The sequence below is a fragment of the Pararge aegeria genome, chromosome 27, assembly GCF_905163445.1.
Source record: "Pararge aegeria chromosome 27, ilParAegt1.1, whole genome shotgun sequence".
Taxonomy (NCBI): Eukaryota; Metazoa; Arthropoda; class Insecta; order Lepidoptera; family Nymphalidae; genus Pararge; species Pararge aegeria.
This window is the reverse complement of record NC_053206.1, coordinates 2,218,445-2,241,095: the sequence shown is the minus strand read 5'-3', so window position 1 is coordinate 2,241,095 and position 22,651 is coordinate 2,218,445. Positions and strand designations below refer to the sequence as shown.

Genomic DNA, 22,651 nt, shown 5'->3' with positions numbered 1-22,651 from the left:
AGATGAAATGCAAATTAATAAAATGAATTCAGAAATTATAAAATACCTTAGTCATCAAATAGTTATAAAAGCTTATATGTAGTTTGACGGCCGGTTGGCGCAGTGTGCAGCGACACTGCTTTCTGAGTCCAAGGCCGTGGGTTCGATTACCACAACTGAAAACTGTTTGTGAGATGAGCATGGATGTTTTTCAGTGTCTGGGTGTTTATCTGTATATTATAAGTATTTATGTGTATTATATTCATAAAAAATATTCATCAGTCATCTTAGTATCCATAACACAAGCTACGCTTACTTTGGGGCTAGATGGCGATGTGTATTGCCGTAGTATATTTATTTATTATAGTGTAGACGGGTCATGGGTTACCAACATTCACTAATTCGTTCGAAAGAAAATAATTTCATTCACACTTCGACGTTATACATCCACTGACTGTCAAATATTTTTTCTTTTTTCAAAATTCAAAATTCAATCCAACAATCCAACGCGTTTACGTAAGAAACCCTCAGAAAATCTCACGTAAGATGGGGATGCTTTTGCTTTGCTTTTTCGGAAGGACACTTGCCGATAACCACCTAAGGGGTTGCTACGGCGTCACCGGGGGAGTGGGGCGAGCGCGAAAGCTCGCCATGAGAAGAGCCCCAGGGCTCGACGACATCGGGGGGAGTATGGGAGACGTCGACCCGAGGGTGCCTCCTGCGAGGACTCGGACCTCGGCTCGGTTCGACGTTAATCTGACTGTTGGTGGACTTTTGGACTAATCATTGTTTAGTCCGAACGCCCCCGTGACCGTGGTAAGGATCCACGTCCGGATGACGTCAGAAATCGGGGCCCTCGTCTTCGCCGGCGAAGACGCTGTGAATGTTGCGTGTGTGTGTGTTGTTGGGACACGTTGTCGGTAGTTATTTTGTCGTCAGGGTCGTCAAGGACATGCTTCGGACGTCGCCGCTTTGGTTCGACGTCGGGGACGGGGGTATAAGTGGACGCCTCGACCACTAGGGGGTTGGGGTGTCGGACTGCATTTTCAAAGTAGGTCTTTGATAATGTTTTCATGTACTGGGCTATGGTGGGAAGATCGAGGTCTCGGTGGAGATCTACGTTGCGCATGTACCACGGACTGTCCGTGGTCATACGCATAAATTTGTTCTGCAGGACTTGAAAGCTCCTGTAGGAGCTGTGAGGGCGATGGGCGAATACGACGCTGGCGTATGTCATAATGGGACGTATGCACGTTTTATACAAGGTTACCTTGTGACGGAGGGATAATTTGCTTTTGCGGCAAATCATCGGATAGAGACGACCCATCACATACGCAGCCTTGTTGCGGGCCTTGCGAATGTGTGCGGTGAAGCTCATTCTATGATCGAACGTTACTCCCAGGTATTTGGCCTTGTCTTGCCAGGGTATGGGACGCCCGTAGAGGGTGACCTCTGCGGGGTTTACCGTGAAGCGGCCTCTCGGTTTGCCCGTGAAGAGCACCGCTGCGCTCTTCTCGGGGTTAACCTCGATCCTCCAGAGGCGAAACCACTTGCCCAGCAGGTGGAGCGCCTTTTGGAGTCGACTTGCAATGTTGCTCTTTTTGGGATCGGTCGCAAAGAGAGCGGTATCGTCGGCGAATTGGGCCAGTTTGACCGTCGCCGGTAGGTCGCGGGGAATGTCGCTCGTGAAGAACGCGTATAGAAGTGGGGAGAGCGCGGAGCCCTGAGGGACTCCCGCTCGTATAGGTCTAGGGGAAGAGAGCGTACCGTCTAAACGATAGCGAAATGTGCGATCGGTGAGATACGCTCGCAGCAAACGAACGAGACTAGCTGGCACGCCCAGATGGTGCAGCTTGTACAACAAGCCGGCGTGCCAGACCCTGTCGAAGGCCTTGGCAATGTCTAAGAACACGGCCCCAGTGGGGCTCATGTGTCTGTATCGATTGAATCCTGCCAGTATGTGCTCCGTGAGGCGGTGCGCTTGGTGGACGCAAGAGTGCTTGGCTCGAAAGCCGAATTGCTCGTCGTTAAGGAGGTTTTTCTCCTCTACGACTGCCTTCAGTCTGTGTAATATTACCCTCTCATACACCTTTGCTAAGGTGTTGAGGAGGCTTATAGGGCGATAACTGGAGGGAAGGTCGCGGGGTTTGCCCGACTTGTGGATACCTATGACTGTTGCTTCCTTCCACTGGTTGGGGAAGTAGCAGTTTGCCAAGAATACATTAAAAATTACCACAAGTAGGTTGATAATTTGTCCTGGGAGTAACTTTAGGGTTTTATTGGTAATGCCGTCGGGGCCTGGGGCTTTCTTAGAGTGGAAACCCTTGATAATAGTATGAACTTCATCGCAGGTCGTCGGGGCGAGAGGTTCACCATCGGGAGGGGTCGAGAGGATTGTTGCGAGTTCGCTTTCGACTCGCAAGACGTGGGGCCTATCAATGGATACGGTGCTCGGAGAGCATTGGGATTCGAGGCAGTCAGCCATGCATTCAGCCTTATCGATATCTTCAAAGGCGGGCGGAAGGTCGGGGCGTGCTAACGGTGGGAGGGCGGGAGCGCGGGTCATTTTGAGAGCCCTTGCCAGTTTGTAGAACGCACTACGCGATGGCGAGAGCTCCCCCAAGAACCTGTCCCATTGTCCGTGTCGGAGTGCGGTAATGATAGACACTACCTTCCTCTGGGCTCTCCAGAGTTCTAACCGATTCTGTCGTGTCGGATATTTGTCATGCTCCCTATGGGCCCTATTCTTGTTTGTGATTAGCTCTCGCGCGTCCTCCGTGAGTACCATGCGGTAAAATCCGCACGGCATCTCGCGGGAGCATTCGCTCGTAGCGTCACAAACGTGGTTGGTCAGGTGCAGTGAGGCTGCCTGGGCTTGCTCTAATGTCTCTACGACGTCAGGAATTTTAGAGAGGTGCACAGAGTCCTTCGCTTCGAGTAGCCCGGAGAGCTTCTTGAAGTCGATGACTTTACGGGTCGGGAGGATCGCGGGGCCTACGGGGCCTAGCTGTAGTTTGACAGGTCTGTGATCCGAATATAGCTCGGATAGCACTTCCACAGAGTTCACCTGAAGGGTGATATTCTTGAGGAGCGCTATGTCGAGTATGTCCGGTCGGTCGATCGAACTATCCGACATCGGGAAGCGAGTCGGCGAGTCTGGGGCAACTACGATAAAGTTGAGGTCGGGTCGTCTGACAAGTATGTTAAGTTGTCGTCCGTGCGCGTTAGTGGAGCGGGACCAGTCGGTGTGCTTAGCGTTGAAGTCGCCAGCCAAAATGACAGAGTCACCTAAGGAGAGGAGAGCGAGTAAGTCACTCTCTAAAAAGGTTTTGTTCGGTGAGAGATAAACGGATGCTAGTATGATCGACGGATGGCCGGTCATACCCACCTGACATACGGAGGCTTCCATGTTGGTAAGCTGTGGAGGATCGAGAGGAGTGCAGTGAAGAGCCCTTCTGTAATAGATCGCGGTACCACCCAACCGGTTGGTGGTCCGATCATTTCTAATTAAGTTATAATTTCCAACTTTGGGATCGCTTCTACTAGGTTTTAAGAAGGTCTCTTGCACTAGGAAGATATCGATTTGTTGTGCACATATAAATTCACGGATTTGATGCATTTGATCGATAATGCCGTTTGCATTAAAGAAGCTGACTGCCAGGGAGTGTGGTTTTACCCTACCTTTATATGTACTACCCATTAACGGATTGCTTTTTGGATAGTCCCGATGGTTGTTAGGAGGCTAGAGTGCTCACGCATAGCCTGGTTGAGGGAGACCTTTGCCTTTGCAAAGAATACTTTTACCTCGTTCATGTCAACCGCAGACACGAGGTACTGGATGAAGTCCAGGGGGTCCATATCCGGAGATAGGTGCATGGGCGAGGGCGCTGAGGCCGGGTGGGCCGCTGCCGGTGCGGTGGCCTGAGGGGCTACCGGCACCGGTGCGGGGGCGGGGGCGGAGGCGCTAGGCGCTCCGTTAAGGGGCTTGGCCCATGCGCTGGTAGCGGGTACCGGCGCTGGGACGAAGCGTTGGGCGGGCTGTGCTGCGGGTCTCCGAGCCGGCGGCGGACCCCTGCGCCGTGTAAACTGCGGCGCCTTTGGGCATCCGCGATAATTCGCGGGGTGCCCTTGGGTGTAGCAGAGTACACAGCTCGGTGGTTCGTCGACGGTCGGGTCCCGTCGGGAGCAATCGGCGGTGCCGTGGTCGCCCAGGCACTTGACGCACCTAGGGCGGGCGAAACAATTCCTTGCGGAATGGCCGTACAGTTGGCATCGGTGGCACTGGCCGACCTTGCCTCTGTTATGGGGCTTCTCGATAGTGAGTCCTGAAAGGTGGCACACTTTTTCGAGATTGTAAATCTCTTTACCTTCGGGGGAAAGTTCTAATAAAACGAGAACCATCTCGTAGACATATTTCGTCCTGGTATTGTACATCCTATGTACCTCCAGGACAGGTAGATTTTGCGACAAAAGGTCGGCTTTTATTACCTCGGAGCTAATCTCCTTCGGTAATCCTTTAATGACGACGCGGAGAATGCGTTCGTCTCTTAGGGCGTAGGTATGAAAACCTATATTATGCTCTCTGAGCATTGAAGTTAGCCGACGGTGGTCGTCGGAGGATAGGCACTGTACTCTAATGCCTATAGCGGTGGATCGGGCACCGGTGAAGCCGATGCCGTTCGCTTCAAGAAGCGGGATGATTTTCATCCATGCGAGCTTGTCGCGGATGAAGAGAGGTGGGATTCTATCCCTGGGTTGGGGTTGCTCCTCCATAGGGGAGTCTTCGGGCTCGTCTTCGTCCGCAGGGGAAGCCTGGGACGCTGCGCGAGGCGCTGCGCGGGGCGCTTGGGACTGGGTCTTAGTTGGGCGGTCCGTTACCACTTTCTTTGGCGGGTTCGCCTTGGATTTGGAAGCCTTAAGCTTCCGCTTTTTAGCACCGACGACGGTGAAGCCGTCGTCGGTCTCGGATGATGCCGGGGAGGTAGATTCTTCGATCGCTATCGCAGGGATAGCGACCGGGTCGTCGGTAATCGGCTCTGCGGGAGCCGGGGATTGCGGGCTGTCCGTGAACACTCTAGGCCTAACAGTCCTAAAGCGGTTTAGGTAACCCGCGTTATTCTCCTGGAGGTCCTTTAAGAGGGCCTCCAGATTAAGGTCGGAGTCGGCGAGGGCCATGGCGGCCCCCGGGGTAGCGGTTGACCTCCCTGCCATGCAGGGAGGTGTGTGCCTAAAAAAAGGGTGTGGCCCTATGGGGCCTCGCCTTTAGGTGACGAGGGTGTTAAACTACGCTAATAATAACACGTGTACTTACAGGAATCCTAGACCCTAGAACTACACTGCACTACCACAACGCAGAAACGGACACTGATTTCCACTGACACTTTCACCTCGAGCAATCGGTTGCGAGACAGACATCCGTACGGGACGGATGCGCGAGTCGGAATCGAAAAACAAGTCACAACACTATACGAACACGACCGCCGTATAGCAAGAGTGAGAGTGTAATAAGATGGGGATGGGGGAGGGGGTTGAATAAAATCTCACGACATCTCACCAGGGGGGGAGGGCGGGACAGAAAATTTAAAAAACCCCTCACGTAATTTATGGACGCCCCCGAAGTCCGTGGGTTGATTCTGTCTGCCGAATAATATGATTCCTAAGGTAATTTTGGACCTACCAATGCATAAGTTTAAAGAATGTGTTAAAACACATTTATTACAGCGAGGGTATTATACAATTGATGAATTTCTTAATGACAAGGTTGTTTGGAAGCATCCGGCTCCGATTTCATCTCTCACAAGATAGAAAAATGAATTTTGAAATGAAAAATGTAAATTGTTAATGTTGGAAAAGAGCAACTGCTGAGTTTCTTGCCGGCTTCTTCTCGGTAGAATCTGCCTTCCGAACCGGTGGTAGATGGTCACTACACACAGACAGACTTGACGTTTCAATAGTGCTTATATTAGGCCTACTTGAAATATTTTTTTTTATTTTTTTTTGTAGAGTTATATTCTCCATCTGTAACGATATTCATCTGACCTTGACCAAATTTAGACATAGCTAAACTGATGGTACAACCTATTATTTATTTATTGTTATTAGGTACACAAAACAGGTAATAACTAAAAGTAGATCTATATATAAGTAATAACAAGTTTTGTTCTAAGCTACAACCCAAAGTATGTGTACACAACTTGGAATTAAAAAAACAAAAAGTAAAGATAAAATTAAAGTTGAAACAAGAAAAAAACACTTAAAAAAATTATATATGTACAATTTCCCTAAAGATTATGTGGAATAGTGCTTAATAATTTGATTTTTAAATTATTTATCCTTTTGTTAAAAATGACAATATTACGATTACTTGATACTAAATCATTACAAAGGCGGCACATTTTTTAGAACTACAACTAAATTGAATGCCACATCAAACGCAGACGAAGTCGTAGGCAACAGCTAGTTTTTTAAATATGCGAATCACTGCCGCCCCAATCCTTTTGAAATACCTAGCACAAAGCAGTGACTCACATATATATTAAGTTTACATACCGCTTTATCAATGGTATGTGCACTTGTAATTGACGTGCATATGACAGTCCACGTTTTTGTGTGTGTGCTCCATTTAAAAACGTGTAATATGCATGTTGTATGAGCTCTTTATAAATCCATATCCCTACTAATATTATAAATGCGAATATAAGTTAGTCTGTTAAGCTTTCACGCGAAATCTACTGAGCCGATATTCATGAAACTCTCTATACACATTCTTGGAGGTTTTAGAAATTATCCCTACTAATATTATAAATGTTAATGTAAGTTTGTTTGTTACGCTTTCACGCGAAATCTACTGAGCCGATATTCATGAAACTTTCTATACACATTCTTGGACGTTTAGAAATAATCCCTACTAATATTATAAATGTGAATGTAAGTTTGTTTGTTACGCTTTCACGCGAAATCTACTGAGCCGATATTCATGAAACTCTCTATACACATTCTTGGAGGTTTTAGAAATAATCCCTACTAATATTATAAATGTGAATGTAAGTTTGTTTGTTACGCTTTCACGCGAAATCTACTGAGCCGATATTCATGAAACTTTCTATACACATTCTTGGAGGTTTTAGAAATAATCCCTACTAATATTATAAATGTGAATGTAAGTTTGTTTGTTACGCTTTCACGCGAAATCTACTGAGCCGATATTCATGAAACTTATTATACATATTCTTGGAGGTTTTAGAAATAATCCTTACTAATATTATAAATGTGAATGTAAGTTTGTTTGTTACGCTTTCACGCGAAATCTACTGAGCCGATATTCATGAAACTCTCTATACACATTCTTGGAGGTTTTAGAAATTATCCCTACTAATATTATTAATGTTAATTTAAGTTTGTTTGTTACGCTTTCACGCGAAATCTACTGAGCCGATATTCATGAAACTTTCTATACACATTCTTGGAGGTTTTAGAAATAATCCCTACTAATATTATAAATGTGAATGTAAGTTTGTTTGTTACGCTTTCACGCGAAATCTACTGAGCCGATATTCATGAAACTTTCTATACACATTCTTGGAGGTTTTAGAAATAATCCCTACTAATATTATAAATGTGAATGTAAGTTTGTTTGTTACGCTTTCACGCGAAATCTACTGAGCCGATATTCATGAAACTTTCTATACACATTCTTGGAGGTTTTAGAAATAATCCCTACTAATATTATAAATGTGAATGTAAGTTTGTTTGTTACGCTTTCACGCGAAATCTACTGAGCCGATATTCATGAAACTTATTATACATATTCTTGGAGGTTTTAGAAATAATATAGGATACTATACTATAAGCTGAAACGCAAATTAAAACAATATCTTACTGAAAAATGTTATTATTCCGTAGATGAGTACTTTGCTGGTACTTAAGGTCTAAATTAAATTTATTGTCATTATATAGCATCGGACATAAAATTGATTAATTTATATTATAATTGACGTAATAAATTCAATTATAATATAAATTAATAAATTGTATGTCTGTGAAGTTCTATCTTGGATCGGAAGTAGAAATAATAAGTTTCTAAGATTAAATATTGAATTTATTTATGTACAAAAATAAATGTATTACCAATTGACGTAATCTAATTATGAATGTTTTTAATTATTTTTATGTTAAGAATAATTAAAAACATTCATCTAAATGGGCTAAAACATTGTTCGGTATAATTTTTTTTTTAACATCTATAATTTCACATGTTTTTTGCAAATAAATGATTTTCATTTATTTTTCAATTTTTCATTGAAAAAAAAAACTACGTAAGAAAAAAAAATGTTTGAAAAAATTTCAATATCTCATATATGACTATAGGTGTATATTGTGTAGCAGTACGCTACCTCCCAAAATTATGCGAGCGAAACCGCAGGGCACATCTAGTAGAAATAGAAAATATTTATTAGAAAAACTCAGTACAATAAATCTTTGGAAGGCTGACCCCTAAATTAGGAAATCCCGTATCTTAGGGGCCAGTCCCTTTCCAAACATTGATTCAATCATTGAGAATATATTATATAATGCACTTTAACAAAGCACACTTTACAAAGGTGTGTTGAGTTCTCTAACGGTTCATGCTGACTGAAACGCGTGTGTATGCGTGTGTGTTTATGTTTGTGTGTGTATGTGCCTGTGCGCCCATCTGTACGTGAATGTTGTTCATGTTCATGTGTTCGTGTGTGTGCGCACGAACTTCCGCTTATAAGATTGTATGATGTTAGAAACTAAATTTTTTCTAGTTCGTCGTAGTTTTATGTTATGAAGAGATTTTTTTAAATACTTTTTTAGTCTAAATAAATAAATAAGCTTCCGTTTAAATATATTAATAATGTACGACGCACTTTTATTATAAGTATTCGAAATAATGATAACAAACTAAACTAATTTTTATTCGTGTTTTTACCTACACTTGGAGGAATTATCAATTTTATAAATTTAAAAAGCATATAAAAAATTTCGGAACCGACAGGACTCGAACCCGCAACTCCCTGGCAATCGCGGCCTGAGCGCTTCTTCCAATCTTCTATATATATATAATGAAAATGGTCTTCGTTTGAGGCTCAATCACGCCTAAACCACTGATCGTATCGACATGAAACTACCACCAATTGATGCGAAATTTTTCCAAGATGGTTTATGGCTATCTATTTTTTGAATTCCAACATTCCTTCATTTTTTTATTGCTGTTTTACTTTTATGAACATTTATCCCGCTAATAAAAACGATAAGCATTTTCTCTTGATTCTTTTGTTTTCATGGATTTCAACAGAGTGTATTAAACGGATTATGGTTTTTTACATTCAGCTAAGAATCTACTCACGGTAGTTGAGAACGGCTGGACCAATTGGGCTTTTTTTTTATCTTCAGAATTGTCAGGAGAAAGTTTTGTATGTAAGAAAATTTTAAAAAAGCCCGATAAAAAGTTAAAAATTTCGATGATAATCGAAGAATTCCCATCTATATAGTCACTCACCACGAAATCTCGGGAACCATAAGACTTGGTAGGAAACGTGAAACTTGGTAGGAATATTACTTTTGCTATGTAGAGGTCAGCTATGAATAGATTTTAAGAAATTCATTCCCCAAAGAGGATTGCGGGGGCGTTAACAATGAACAATTCCCGTTTTTAAACTATAGCTCCTATAGACTTCAAATTTGGTAGGAATCTTCTGTAAGAGGTGTAGAAATAGGCTAAGAACGAATTTTACGATAGCTCACCCCACAGGGGGTTGCGGGGGTGGGTATTAACAATTAATATTTTTAATTTTCCAGCGATAGCTCCTATAGACTCCAAATTTAGTGAGAGTGTTCTATATGTAATATAAAAATGATCTTCGAGCGGATTTTACAATGAAATCCAATAAGGTTCGCGGGGGTGGGTGTTAACAATAAAAAATTTCAATTTCGAAATATAGCTTCTAAAAATTCTAAATATGGTAGGGATCTTTTATTATTCACATAAAGAACATCTCAAAATGGATTTCAATAAAATCTACTTCCGACAGGAATTGCGGGGGTGGGTGTTAAAATCTAAAATTTTTATTTCTAACCTGTAACTTCTACAGACTCCAAATTTGGTGGGGATCTTCGTGTATGTAGGGATATTCGTGTATTTCCTTACAACAATCGTCTTTTTGGCAGCGGAGAAAAAGTCATTGAGAGGTTTCAAAAACTTAACTTTACATGTAGCTATCCAATCAACGGACTAAGAATTTTACATTCATTTTACTTTTGCAGATTACATAACCGACGAATTCTTTTATTGGGGGATCGCGGATATGTAACAGATTAAAATGAATGCATTTTCCAAGCACATGAGATGTGGAAAAGAAATTTAGTTACTTATTCCAATAGAATTCATAAAAAAACATGCACAATTAATTTTCTATAAAAAATTGATGTCACGGAGAAAATTTTAGTTAACAGAAAATTCGTCGCACTTGAACCTAGACAGATTTCAACTTCACATATGAGACTTGCAATGACTTTAACTTAAACTTTCAATGCTTATTTCAAATTTTTTTCTTCATGTCAATTATTATTAATTTTTGGAAGAAAGGCACGGAAATGTTATAATGATTGCACATTGAAAGATACAATGGATATTAGTGAGAAAAATCACCTGGATGAAAGATACAGGCTAAATCGATGGAATTTGGAATTTGAGTAAGTCTAAACAATATCGATGCTTACAGTTCTATCCTATTTATGTTCATACAAAAATAAAAAAAAAGGAGAATAATAAAAATATGAAAAAAATAAATAAAAATGAAACATAAAATGTAATTTATTTCCTTTTTCAATTCGCCCAGCGAAGCGGGCTGGAAACGGCTAGTCTTAATATATATAAATCTCCTGTCACGATGTTTGTCCGCGATGGACTCCTAAACTACTTAACCGATTTAAATTAAATTGGCACACCGTGAGCAGTCTGGTCCAACTTAAGAGATAGGATAGCTTAGATCTTTAATTATAGTCGCAATTTTAATTTAATGCAAATTATTTGTCTATAATTAATTCACAGTCACATGTTATATATACTACTATACTCATTTTAGCGATACTGAATACTTTAAAAACAAAATCAAACGCAGACGAAGTCGCGGGCAACAGCTAGTTAAGTATATGCCTTTTTACATCAGTCTTATAGCGATTGTAGCGTCATCTAGTAGTTCGTTCTCACGTTGCAGTTTCGATCTACGTTTTCAAAGGTCCATATTACAATGAGACACGTTTGAAACAAGAGATGACACATTGCTTTTTTATATTTTTATAATTTTTATTAGTGTTTTTACGGGTTACGAGTACTGTCGGTTCCGAAAATTCTGATATCTTTTTAAATTGTTAAAATACAAACTAAAATTAATATTTACTACATCTACTATATATAACAATAATACATAAACAGCTAATACAAATACAAATAATACAGAAATAGATACATACACATATAAACATATATATATATATATATGAATTTACACAAATACATACAGAGCAAATATATAAGTTTATGACTCCGTAGATAAATAATATTCTTTTAAACGACTTTTGAAGATGCTTAATGATTTAGACTGTCTTATGTCTCTTGGCAATCCATTCCAGAGTATAACCACCTTGACTGTAAAAGAATTTCCATACGCAATAGTATATAGAAAATATACTATTGCGTATGGAAATTCTTATATCTCTATAGAATAGTATATAGAGTATAATAGTAATGTCAACAATGATTGCACGGCGCACTGATCGATCGACTAGCACTATATCAGGTCTATTTGTTGTAAAATACCAGTTAGTGACAATCTTTCGATCCCAGTAGAGCAACGCACTGCTATTTTCAAGAACTGACGCCGGGTAGCAAGTCATCTCAAAATCGATCAGGCCATACCGAAGAGCAGATGGAATTAGAATTTCAATATCAGCTGGTTTTCCCCAAACAGTAATCCCGCAGAACTTTTCACAGTTGCGCTTACATTGTATTCAGCAACCCGAAACGCATACCTACTGCGCATTTTGCTGAATCATCTATCCAAGAATAGTCAGTGATAAAACTGCAAACTCAGTACGAGTTACACGCTACGTATGAATGAAGTATGAAGATACACGTTTCGATACTTACTATAGAGTCGACGACACTCGTACTGAGGTTTTATCACTGACTATTCTTAGTAATAGGTAGCCTTAGTACAAAATTTACTCGCTTACAATCGAGTGTGGAATACTTGAACATCAGAGTAAAATGAATTACGTTAAACCTCAAATTTGCCTACAATTAGGTATTTAGCTTGGGCTTTTGACAAAACGTTAAAAAAACAGAAGTATAGGATTTGCGACTCTAATACGCGGGATGTTAGGTTCGTTTTGTTTTGTGTTTAATACTCGAAAACGACTCCTCGATTGCGATGCTTACTCGGAATCGAGGAGTCTTGATTTAAGGCTTCAGTATTTGCTCGAGTTTTCGAGCATGGCAATACTCGAACATCGTACTAAAATAGATCCCATTCGCTAGTATGCAAGCTCAAATTTCTACATCAATTTCCTCAAATTCTTCAGCACTGACTTTTGACAGAATGTTTGTCATTCAAAAATCAGAGGTACCGGATTTGTGACTCTAAAACGAGTACCATAAAGTCCGTTTTACTTTGGCGATACAGAGTTTGTTTGCGAAAACGACTTCTCGATTGCGAGCGAGCATAAGGCTACTGGTATTTGTGGAACAGTATTGTGTGTGCGTGGTATTACAGTTTAATCTTTTTGGCCAAGATAATTTTATACCGATATTTTTTTTTTAATTGACGGACCAAACAGATGGTCCACCTGATGGTAAGTGGAAAGCCATCGCCTATAGCAAGCGGAGTAGAAGGAACACGTTTAACAAAGTGCCGCTCTGTTCAACGTGACTTAGGTGTTAATCCTTATGTGTCTTTTATACCGGCAAACACGCTGGTTAGATGTAGAAATAAGACAAGCTGTATCTAATAACTCTACCACTACTATTATACTACGGCATAAATAGCTTGTGTTATGGGTACTTAGATAACAGATGAATATTTTATGAATAATATAAATAAACTAGCGGACCCCAGCGCCATCTGTCGGGCTGAATTGTGAATCTAAGCCATCCAGGGTGCCACCAGAACGCATACCAAAAAATTCATTAAAATCAGTCCAGCCGTTTAGGAGGAGTTCAGTGACATATACACGCACACAAGAAATATATATATAAAGATACTTATAACATACAGATAAACACCTAGACACTGAAAAACATTAATCTTCATCACACAAACATTTTCCAGCTCGGCTAACATCATATTCCGGGGGAAAGGATAAATATTTATCTTCTCCCACGGCTTTATCAACTCTCGGAGCACTTACGCACAATTGGAAATAATATCCAATTTATATAAGTGTAATAATAAACAGAAGTAAACTTCTCCCAGGTAAAATGTTCCCGTGTTTCAGCAGGCGGAAATCGAACCCACAGCCATACAATCAAAAAGCAGAATCGCTGCCCACTGCGCCCATCGGTCGTCCGTATTCTATTAATATTCGAAAACGACGCAACACGCACTAAGGGTACTGCACTTACGGCATCTCTCACTAAGGTTTGATAAGCGAGCGTATATAAACCTCTCATTCATTCTTCGTCCCTAGTAAAAGCACTTCGCTAATACTTGATTATCATCAGTGCCAAGTGAAATACGTACTTCAAATATCGTTGTAATTATGTTGATAGTATGTATTATATTTTGATGTGATTATAATAGTTATATGTTTATATTTTATAGTGTATATTAAAGATAAAACATTAATTCATTGACCAAGACTGCAAGCTTGTAATAAAAAAATAAAATTGTGTACAAAAAAAATAACAGTTATCATCAGTGCCAAGAGTAGTACCTATTTCAAATATAGTTCTTAAATTATGCTCAAGAACAAGGTAGAGTAAATATTGAACAAAAATTAAATAGTTTAAAAAAAAAATTAAGCAGCATTTTCTCCCGTAATAAAATGTAAGTATTGTCTCTATGACGCAAGCTTTCTAAGAAGAAGAACAATGGCGAAATTCGTCTAAAAATCACGCTTAGACCCTTTTGGTTTGTTTCACAAAATATCTATGTTTTATCAAACTATCACTTAATAATATTAATGCCGGTTATAAAATATATCTATTATAATTCAGAAGATATGATTGATTTATGATTCATTATTTTATTCCGTTATTATAGTTCAGTGTTACCATTTTAAACTATTATATTTCTTATAGTAGAAATATTATTGTTAACATACTCATTGTTCTTTAACCATAAATCTATATCGGCAAACTTGTATTGAAATGAAAATACACTTTATTGTACACCTAACAGAAATTAAATTATAAACAAAAACAACAAAATAAAACACAGGTACAATGGCGGCCTTATCGCTAAAAAGCGATCTCTGCCAGGCAACCCAATCAAGGAAAGGAAAAAAACACAAAAACACAGACTTAAGGGTTAGGTTGTACACCCGAGCAAAGCAGTTAACAAATTAAAAATAAATATATATATATCAATTACTATATCATACAAAGTACAAGCCAACAACACAAAGAAAAGTGACTCCGAAGCAAAAAAAAAAATGACTAATTAGGGTGGTATAAAATGTTTTTTAAGGAGTCTTTTAAAAATCGGTAGTGACTGCGCGCGCCTAATTTGGGAGAAGAAAAAGGGGAGAGAGTTCCATAGCCGAACAGCTTCAACTGAAAAGGATTTAGAATAGAAAGAAGTACTATGGGAAGAATTTTTAGTGTATTGCCTGATAACAGAAGTCTTTTGGTTTTTTATACGTTTGTTTTATCATACAAAATACAGCAAAAAAAAAAACTGTTGTAAAATGCGTCGTTTTAAATCTAGAAATCGTAAAGTGGAAATATTTAAAATAAATATTATGGTAAGACTGAATCTGAACTGTCGAATTACGAATAGGCTGGGTGATTGTCATTTGGAAGCTTGACGTCTGTCAATCCTACAATAAGGGTATCTATTATTTATGGTAGACACCATAAATAATAGAGTACTTAATAACAGTGCTTGCTAATTTATGATATTAGCAAATACCTATTGGCTATTCCTATGCCTACAAAAAGTTATCTATTATCGTATCTATTTCTTGATATTATAACATATTTGTAATTATTAATATATCTGTAAAGCTAAAAGGTCTTTTAAATTTAGAAAAAGCGAACAGAAGAAGTAGGTACGCTTTGTTAAATCTCTCCAAGATGTCCAAGTGTTTAGTGACAAATTGACATAACCTACAAAAATTCAAAACTGAATATTTCTTAACTCTACCTCTTAACTCATTGATTTAATATATTACTTATGTCTCCAATAGTCAGTTCTTGCCCAAAAAGATCGTGAACTGTCGCTTTCATCCTAAATTGTTTTTTGCCTAAAGACGCTGCAATTTGTTTGAAATTATATGATGTAGGCACATGCCGCCATAGTTCTTTCAGCAAGATAGTTTTACCTTCTAATCCGTGTATGGGTGTATGGGTGTATAGGTAACAAATATTAACCTTTTATCAAGATGTAAAAGTAAAATATATGATGTGGAAGTAAAAAAAATAGTTTTAAATGACAATGTGAGATGGTGATTACAAAAAACAAAACAATACTGACTTTTTTCCTATTCGCGTCCCAGTCACACGCGCCTCATTAGATTTACGTCTTTTCAGTGTTTCAATCTAGACAACTTAACAATTCTATCTATATTCAAATAGGCACACATATGGCACTTTTGATGGGTACAATACATAAAAGAATGTATAGATACAGTGAGATGGTGGCGATAGCTAAATTCGTACGAGGTTTCCTGTTTTTTTTTAATTTATTTATCGCACTACAAGTTAGCCCTTATCTGCAATCTCGCCTGATGGTAAGTGATGATGCATTCTAAGATGGAAGCGGGCGAACCTGTTAGTCTTACCCCTAATTGGTTTCTAAGCGAGTCGTCTTTGTCGGTAGGGTGGTAACTAGCCACGGCCAAAACCTCCCACCAGACCAGACCAGAGAAAATTCAGAAATTATTAGTTCCCAATTTGCCCCTGCCTGGAATCTAACCCGGGACCTCCTACGTATAACAGTTCACTGCTGGACTAAAGGCCTCCTCAAACAGTAGGGTTTGCTCATAATCAACAATAAATAATAGTAGGAGCTACGTTATATTCCCTGAGTCGCCTCGTACGACACTCCGGAGAAAAGGGGTGGTGACAACTGTTTTCCGATCGAAAACATACGGCTGTGAGCTCATGACAAAAAATAAACACCCATTTTTTTCCAGCAACCCCGGCTGTGATGTCGTCGAGAGTAGAAAAGTTCACCCAATCCTTGGCTCTTGTGGAGAACTTCAATAACAGTACACCAGCGTTGGCGCAAGCCAGCCACGCTAACGTGGAGAACCTCCTTGATCTCATATTCGAAATCGGTAGAAGAAGAATTGACTTCACAGAAGAGCAGAGAAGAGACATCTGTCGTCTGTTCCCATACGCCATCAGGCCCATAAAGTTGAACATAGAACGCACCGGGTGTGAATACAGAACCAGCCTTGGAGCATCAGTTCTCAGGAAGAGGTCCGCCATTCAGTTCTTGATTGACGACTACGGAGATCTTGCAGTTGGAGAAGGTTGGACGACGCTGAATGAAGAGCTAGCCAGCCAAAACATATGGGAAACTGTTTCTATTCTGGACAAGATCATTGACAACTGGCGAGACATATCCGACTCCGACGACGCGGAACCAAATCGTATGATTGCTGGAATACCATCTTCTCATACTTGGTGGTATTAATGATGATCTTGATCAATCCTCCACATATTTCACGCGGAAAATTTTATCTAGCTACACGAACTCCTAAGGCCATTGAATCCTAACATACCTCGTAGTTTGCCGAAAAGAAAGAAGAACGGAAGACGAAAAAGGAAAAAATATCTTTCGTAACATAAGCTCCTTCGCTAGACATACGTTGATTTCTGCTCTTTCTATCAAAGCTCGTGCCAAAACTCCAACAGAGTTCCAAGATACCGAGAAGAAGGATTATTATAAAAAACAGCCAAAATGTTTAATGACATTGTCAATTCAATACCCATAGTTGGACACGTGAATAGTGTTCGCCATTATGTTTGTGGGAATAAAGCAGAAGCGAAAAGATCGTTTTATGAAGCTAGTAGGTACGTATATTCAACTACGTATAGTCAAGGTTATCGCGTGCGAGTATCATCGTCAACATCACTTCAACCGATGGACGTCCACTGCTGGACATAGGTCTTTTGTAGGGAGTTCCAAAATCCACGGCCCTGGGCCGCTTGTTCCGGGCTGCTTACCTGTGCGGGGTCGCCATTCCAGCACCTTAAGACCCCAACGTCTATCGGTTCTCCGAGCTATGTGCCCTGCCCATTGCCACCTTAGCTTGGCGACTCGCTGAGCTATGTCGGTAACTCCAGTTCTTCTACGGATCTCCTCATTTCTGATTTGATCACGTAGAGATACTCCTAGCATAGCCCTCTCCATCGCAGGCTGAGTGACTCTGAGCCTTCTTATGAGGCCCATAGTTAGCGAGTTCTAACTAATAATAGCAAAAAATAATAGTCTTTTAATTTCAGTTACAGCATAGATTTAATGAGATTTTTATCTGTCAGCTCGCTTCTTCTTTCCAGAATGCTAGCTAAATATGTTTTTTTATAGTATTCATTGACAGACTAAGACAGATGGACCAACGTCCAACGTGAACGTCCGTAAGAAATCATCCCTATCCCTACTAATATTATAAATGTGAATGTAAGTTTGTTTGTTACGCTTTCACGCAAGAACTACTTAACCGATCCTCATCAAACTTTGTACACATATTCTTGGAAGTGTTAGAAGTACCTAATATAGGATACTTTTTATCCCGACATTAAGCTCGGTTCCTTTGGGAGAGGGGATGAGAGTGTTTGACGATTTATACCATAACTCCGACAAATTATAAACGATTTAAATAATTATATCTGTACTATCGAGGTTATAATATGTATTTAATTTTGTCCCACTGTGGTTGTAGATAGAGGACAGAACTCCTCAGCGGACAGCAGCAAACCCCTCATTCAAGGCTTAGCGATACTGAGTACTTTAAATTTTTTTAGAACTACTACTAAGTTTAATGCCACATCAAAAAACAAAATCAAACGCAGACGAAGTCGCGGGCAACAGCTAGTCGGTTATAAACAGAGCAACTCTTTGCGCTCTTTCAGCGCATGCAAGGAACACATCCCAACGTGTCACCCTGTGCCCGTCAACCTGACGCGTAGGTCAATACCTACGCGTCAGGTTGACGGGCTCAATAGCCTCATGTGTCTGTTATTACACCGGCAACCTTTCAGACCGGAACACAGCAATGCAACGAAACTTCTTAGCAGCAGTTTTAAACACAGCTCACAGAGTTTTTTTTTTTTTTTTATAATCCACACACCGCCATCTAGCCCCAAAGTAAGCGTAGCTTGTGTTATGTGTACTAAGACGACTGATGAATATTTTTATGAATAGTATACATCCATACTTAGAATATACGTCGACGGCCGAGTGGCGCAGTGGGCAGCGACCCTGCTTTCTGAGTTCAAGGCCGTGGGTTCGATTCCCACAACTGGAGAGTGTTTATGTGATGAACATGAATGTTTTTCAGTGTCTCGGTGTTTATCTGTATATTATAAGTATTTATGTGTATTATATTCATAAAAAAAATATTCATCAGCTATCTCGGTACCCATAACACAAGCTACGCTTACTTTGGGGCTAGATGGCGATGTGTGTATTGTCGTAGTATATTTATTTATTTATTATTTTATACACATAAACACCCAGACACTGACAAACATTCATGCTCATCACACAAACATTTTCAAGTTTGGGAATCGAACCCACGGCCCTGGGCTGAGAAAGCTGGGTTGCTGCAATCTGCGCCAATCGGCCGTCACAAAAGCTCTCCTACTGGTGTCGACTAAGATACAGAATCGGCCTTCAGGTCATCTGCTGTGATTGCGGGCGGTGCAGCGGGGGCGATACTGGGCCCCGGTGGCATCGCCGCGGGGGCAGCGGCCGGGGGTGCTTTAGTAGACGCAGGAACCAGTCTCATCACAGATGAGCCAGTAGGCGTTGTAGCAGGTAACTAACGTTGACGCTCGTTTAAAGATATAAGATATGTCAAAGCTCTATAAAATGACACATCAATAATTTAAATATCATAATATCGTTTTTTAAGTAAGAGCTCTTTAATTTTGCGCTTAAATGATACAACGTGTCAAAAACCGTGGGGCGACACTGTACAGTGCGGCTTGTCCGCGGATCAAATGTAAAAAAGTAGGTCGTTCGCCTGCTAAAAGACTTGCTGGACATAGGTCTTTTGTAGGGAGTTCCACAATACACGGTCCTGGGCCGGTTGCCTCCAGCGGCTCCCCGCGGCTCGCATGTCAAGGTGTAAAGGTAGTACCAGATTTGCTCGCGAGGAGCGAGGAGTCGTTTTCGAGTGCTGTGATTACGTATCTCGCGACAAGCGACTGGCGTAAATCTCGTCACTTTTGTGTTTTTTTTTTTGTTGTATGCAAAAGTGACGTTTGACAGGAAAGATCGCGAGATTTATGTAGTCACCCTGTCGCAAGCTGTAGCCTGTAGGGTGCGGGTAATGTATTGTTAAGATGAAGATAAATCTTTATCATTTACTTTTGTATTTTTTCTTATACAGATCTTCTCATTTCTGAATTGATCTCATAGAGATATCTCATAAAACTGTCGGTTGGCGTCAGCTAAGAATAGTTTAAAATTTGCAGATATCAACGACATTTGCACAGACATCTCAAACGGAAAGACTCCTATTGAGTCGTCAATTCGATGTGGACTGACCATCGGCGCAGACATTATCGGTGGAAATACTGGACGAGGCCTTGGAAAATATGGCTCTAAATGTGCAAAGACATATTTCAACGGAGTTAAGACCGTTGTCGGTACTAGATACATCTACGGAACTGGAAGGAGTTGTTTTGCAGAGCGCGAAAGACAAAAAAGACTTCGAGGCCGTCAAAGCGAGTCTTCCTCATCGGAAGACGAGGATCCAGACAGTCAAAGCGAGTCTTCCTCATCGGAAGACGAGAGTCCGAGAGATCAGGAATCCAGTACAAATCGTTCAAGAAAAGGTGGAACATCTAGGGATGCCTCCGATTCCTCAAATAATAGAAGTAGCTGTCAATGTGACAGATGCCAAAACAAATCTGGATCAGGCGAGCCCGATTTTGGTGGTGCCGGCGGTCAACCACCGAACGACAACAATGACAAGGAAAAAAAAGACGAACCAAAATCTCTTAGTGACTGGGAGGTTATCTTGGAATTACTCTGGGACTGCAATCTAGAGGACAGAGCTATAAATGGTAAAACCATTTTCAAAAACATGAACAAGTGGCAGAGAAAGGAGGTGAAAAACTTAATTCGGAACATTAAACTGAATTATCCGCGGGGCTTTGGAAATATAATAATAATAACAGAAGCTTTACTACGGCATGTCGATGACGATCTGGTGACAAGTCATAACTTCGTTAACATGGCTAAATTTGTTTTAGCCTATCTTTGCGACGTGCTAACTGAAATACACGAAGCCAACAGAGACTGCAATGAAGATTACGAAACGAGTCGTGATAGAATTGCCGATGAAATTACAGATACAAATTCCTACGTGATCCATAACCTATTTATTGTTTTTGAAACTCTATGGCAAGAGATAGAGTATCTAATGACGGCGACAGATCCTCAATTCACGAATATAATCGCCGCGATTTACCATTATTACAAACACAAATTTATCAAATCCAAGAACATATTTCTTACACCGGATGAATATTTCCAACTTGCGGTCCAGGCTCTACCTAGATTATGGTCACTATATTTTCAGCTGTTAATTGAGGATGATGTGCAAGAAATCGTCTACGAGAGGTACGACGCTAAAGTTGGTAGACGGCTCAAGATTGTGGTAAAAAAACAATACAATGGATGGACTTTGTCATCGGTTTATTACGAAGATGACATTTACGACGATGATGAAGACGGAGATGAATGGATTAATGGCATGAAGATTCCGCGTGATATATTTATACTAGATTCATGCTTTTAAAAAAACAAGTTCAGGCAATGGTGCTCAGCAATACAGCCTAGCGACCAAAGAGAAAATAATTGAATCGGCTGAATTTTGATTGGAAAAAACGGTAAACAAAACGACGATCTATCAAATCGATCCACCAATTTATCAAATTTGCCCTATTAAATCTTAAATTAAAAGTAGCGTTATCTGCGCTATGTGTTTAAATATGATAGTTGAGTATTAAAAAATTAAATTACCTTTTGACGTTTAGAAGTGCCTATATCATTCTGTTTAAATACTTTCGAAAAAAACATTTCTTCAAGCAACCAAAAAAATAATTCACGAACCTAAATCGTTCGTTTTGCATAACGAAAACTAAGTTCACATTGTTTATCAGAGATTCTATTGTCAAAAGTTTCACTCTTTTTTCTACCGTTCGTAGAACGGGTTTCGTTCGGGTCGCTAGTTTCTTTAAAAATTCTATCGGTTAAAGCCTATTTAGCTGTATGTAGTACATTTCATATTTGAATCACATTACTGCATGCAGGGCATTGTGTACAAAAACAGTGAAAACACCCTGCTCACACACAACTGCGAAATGTAGCTTAGGTCACAAACTTTTTCAATTTTCCCCATTTTATGGTACATGTTCATTTTAGAAGAGGAGAAACAAACCAAAATGGAATCTTTTTTGGTGCTTCAATATCATTTGTGTACCTACACGGTTCCTGTGTATACGTTCTTAATTTTGTGATTTGAATATGAACATTAGATTTAACTAGATTATAGGAAAAGGTGAGAAATTGACTGAAGAAAAGGGCGGGAAACTTCGTGCATGGCGGACGACGCGGCTTTTTCAGTTTTTTTTTAGATATATTGTGAATTCGTTTTTGGGAAGATTGGTGTTGTTTGTATTGTGCATGTTGTATTGTTAGTGCAAACTGCGATGTGTACGGTATTGACAGCACCGGTCCTTTTCGGGGCGAGTTTGCGGTAAGTTTGCGGAGGGGTTTGGGGGGGGGGGGGCAGTGGCGTGCATAGAGGGTATGCACAGGGTATGCACTTACGAGTTACGAGTTAAAAATACTTAAGAGTAGGCTTCATAAATCTAACCTTAAGTTTTTTAAAACTCGTACTAGATTTTCTTCATTTTATATCATCTGCGTACCCTGTGCATACCCTCTATGCACGCCAGTGGGGGCCGCGTCCGCCATGTGCAAATAGTCTAGTCGACAAAGTTGAAAATGGTGCAATATAGAGATACTGCTCTTAAAATTATGTGCGATAGATCATTGGATCCGGAATGACGCCGAGAAAAATGTGCCAAAAGTGTGTACTAGCACATAAAAAATTGCAAAAGTTATAAACAATTATTATAATTAATATTATTAAAAAAATGGCATTTAGTTTTTTGCCAATATTTCATAAACTATTAATATTTAAGAAATTTCAAACAAAAGATTCTGAAACAGGAGGAAAT

The 22,651-nt window shown here is 40.1% G+C and overlaps 1 protein-coding gene across 3 annotated transcripts; it reads left to right on the top strand.

Annotated features, from left to right (window-relative positions):
• The first annotated feature begins 13,670 nt into the window (after window positions 1-13,670).
• Window positions 13,671-22,202, top strand: LOC120635608. 3 transcript variants are annotated; one of them, XM_039906622.1, is made up of 4 exons: window positions 13,671-13,770; window positions 16,360-17,245; window positions 19,072-19,211; window positions 19,874-22,202. In XM_039906622.1, the coding sequence occupies exons 2-4, from the start codon at window positions 17,133-17,135 to the stop codon at window positions 21,202-21,204; spliced, it is 1,584 nt and encodes a 527-aa protein (XP_039762556.1). In that variant the 5' UTR covers window positions 13,671-13,770; window positions 16,360-17,132; the 3' UTR covers window positions 21,205-22,202. The 3 variants fall into 3 exon arrangements, with proteins under 3 accessions (XP_039762556.1, XP_039762559.1, XP_039762558.1); XM_039906625.1 differs by lacking the exon at window positions 13,671-13,770 and adding an exon at window positions 13,867-13,975; XM_039906624.1 differs by lacking the exon at window positions 13,671-13,770 and adding an exon at window positions 13,985-14,048.
• The last annotated feature ends 449 nt before the right edge of the window (window positions 22,203-22,651 follow it).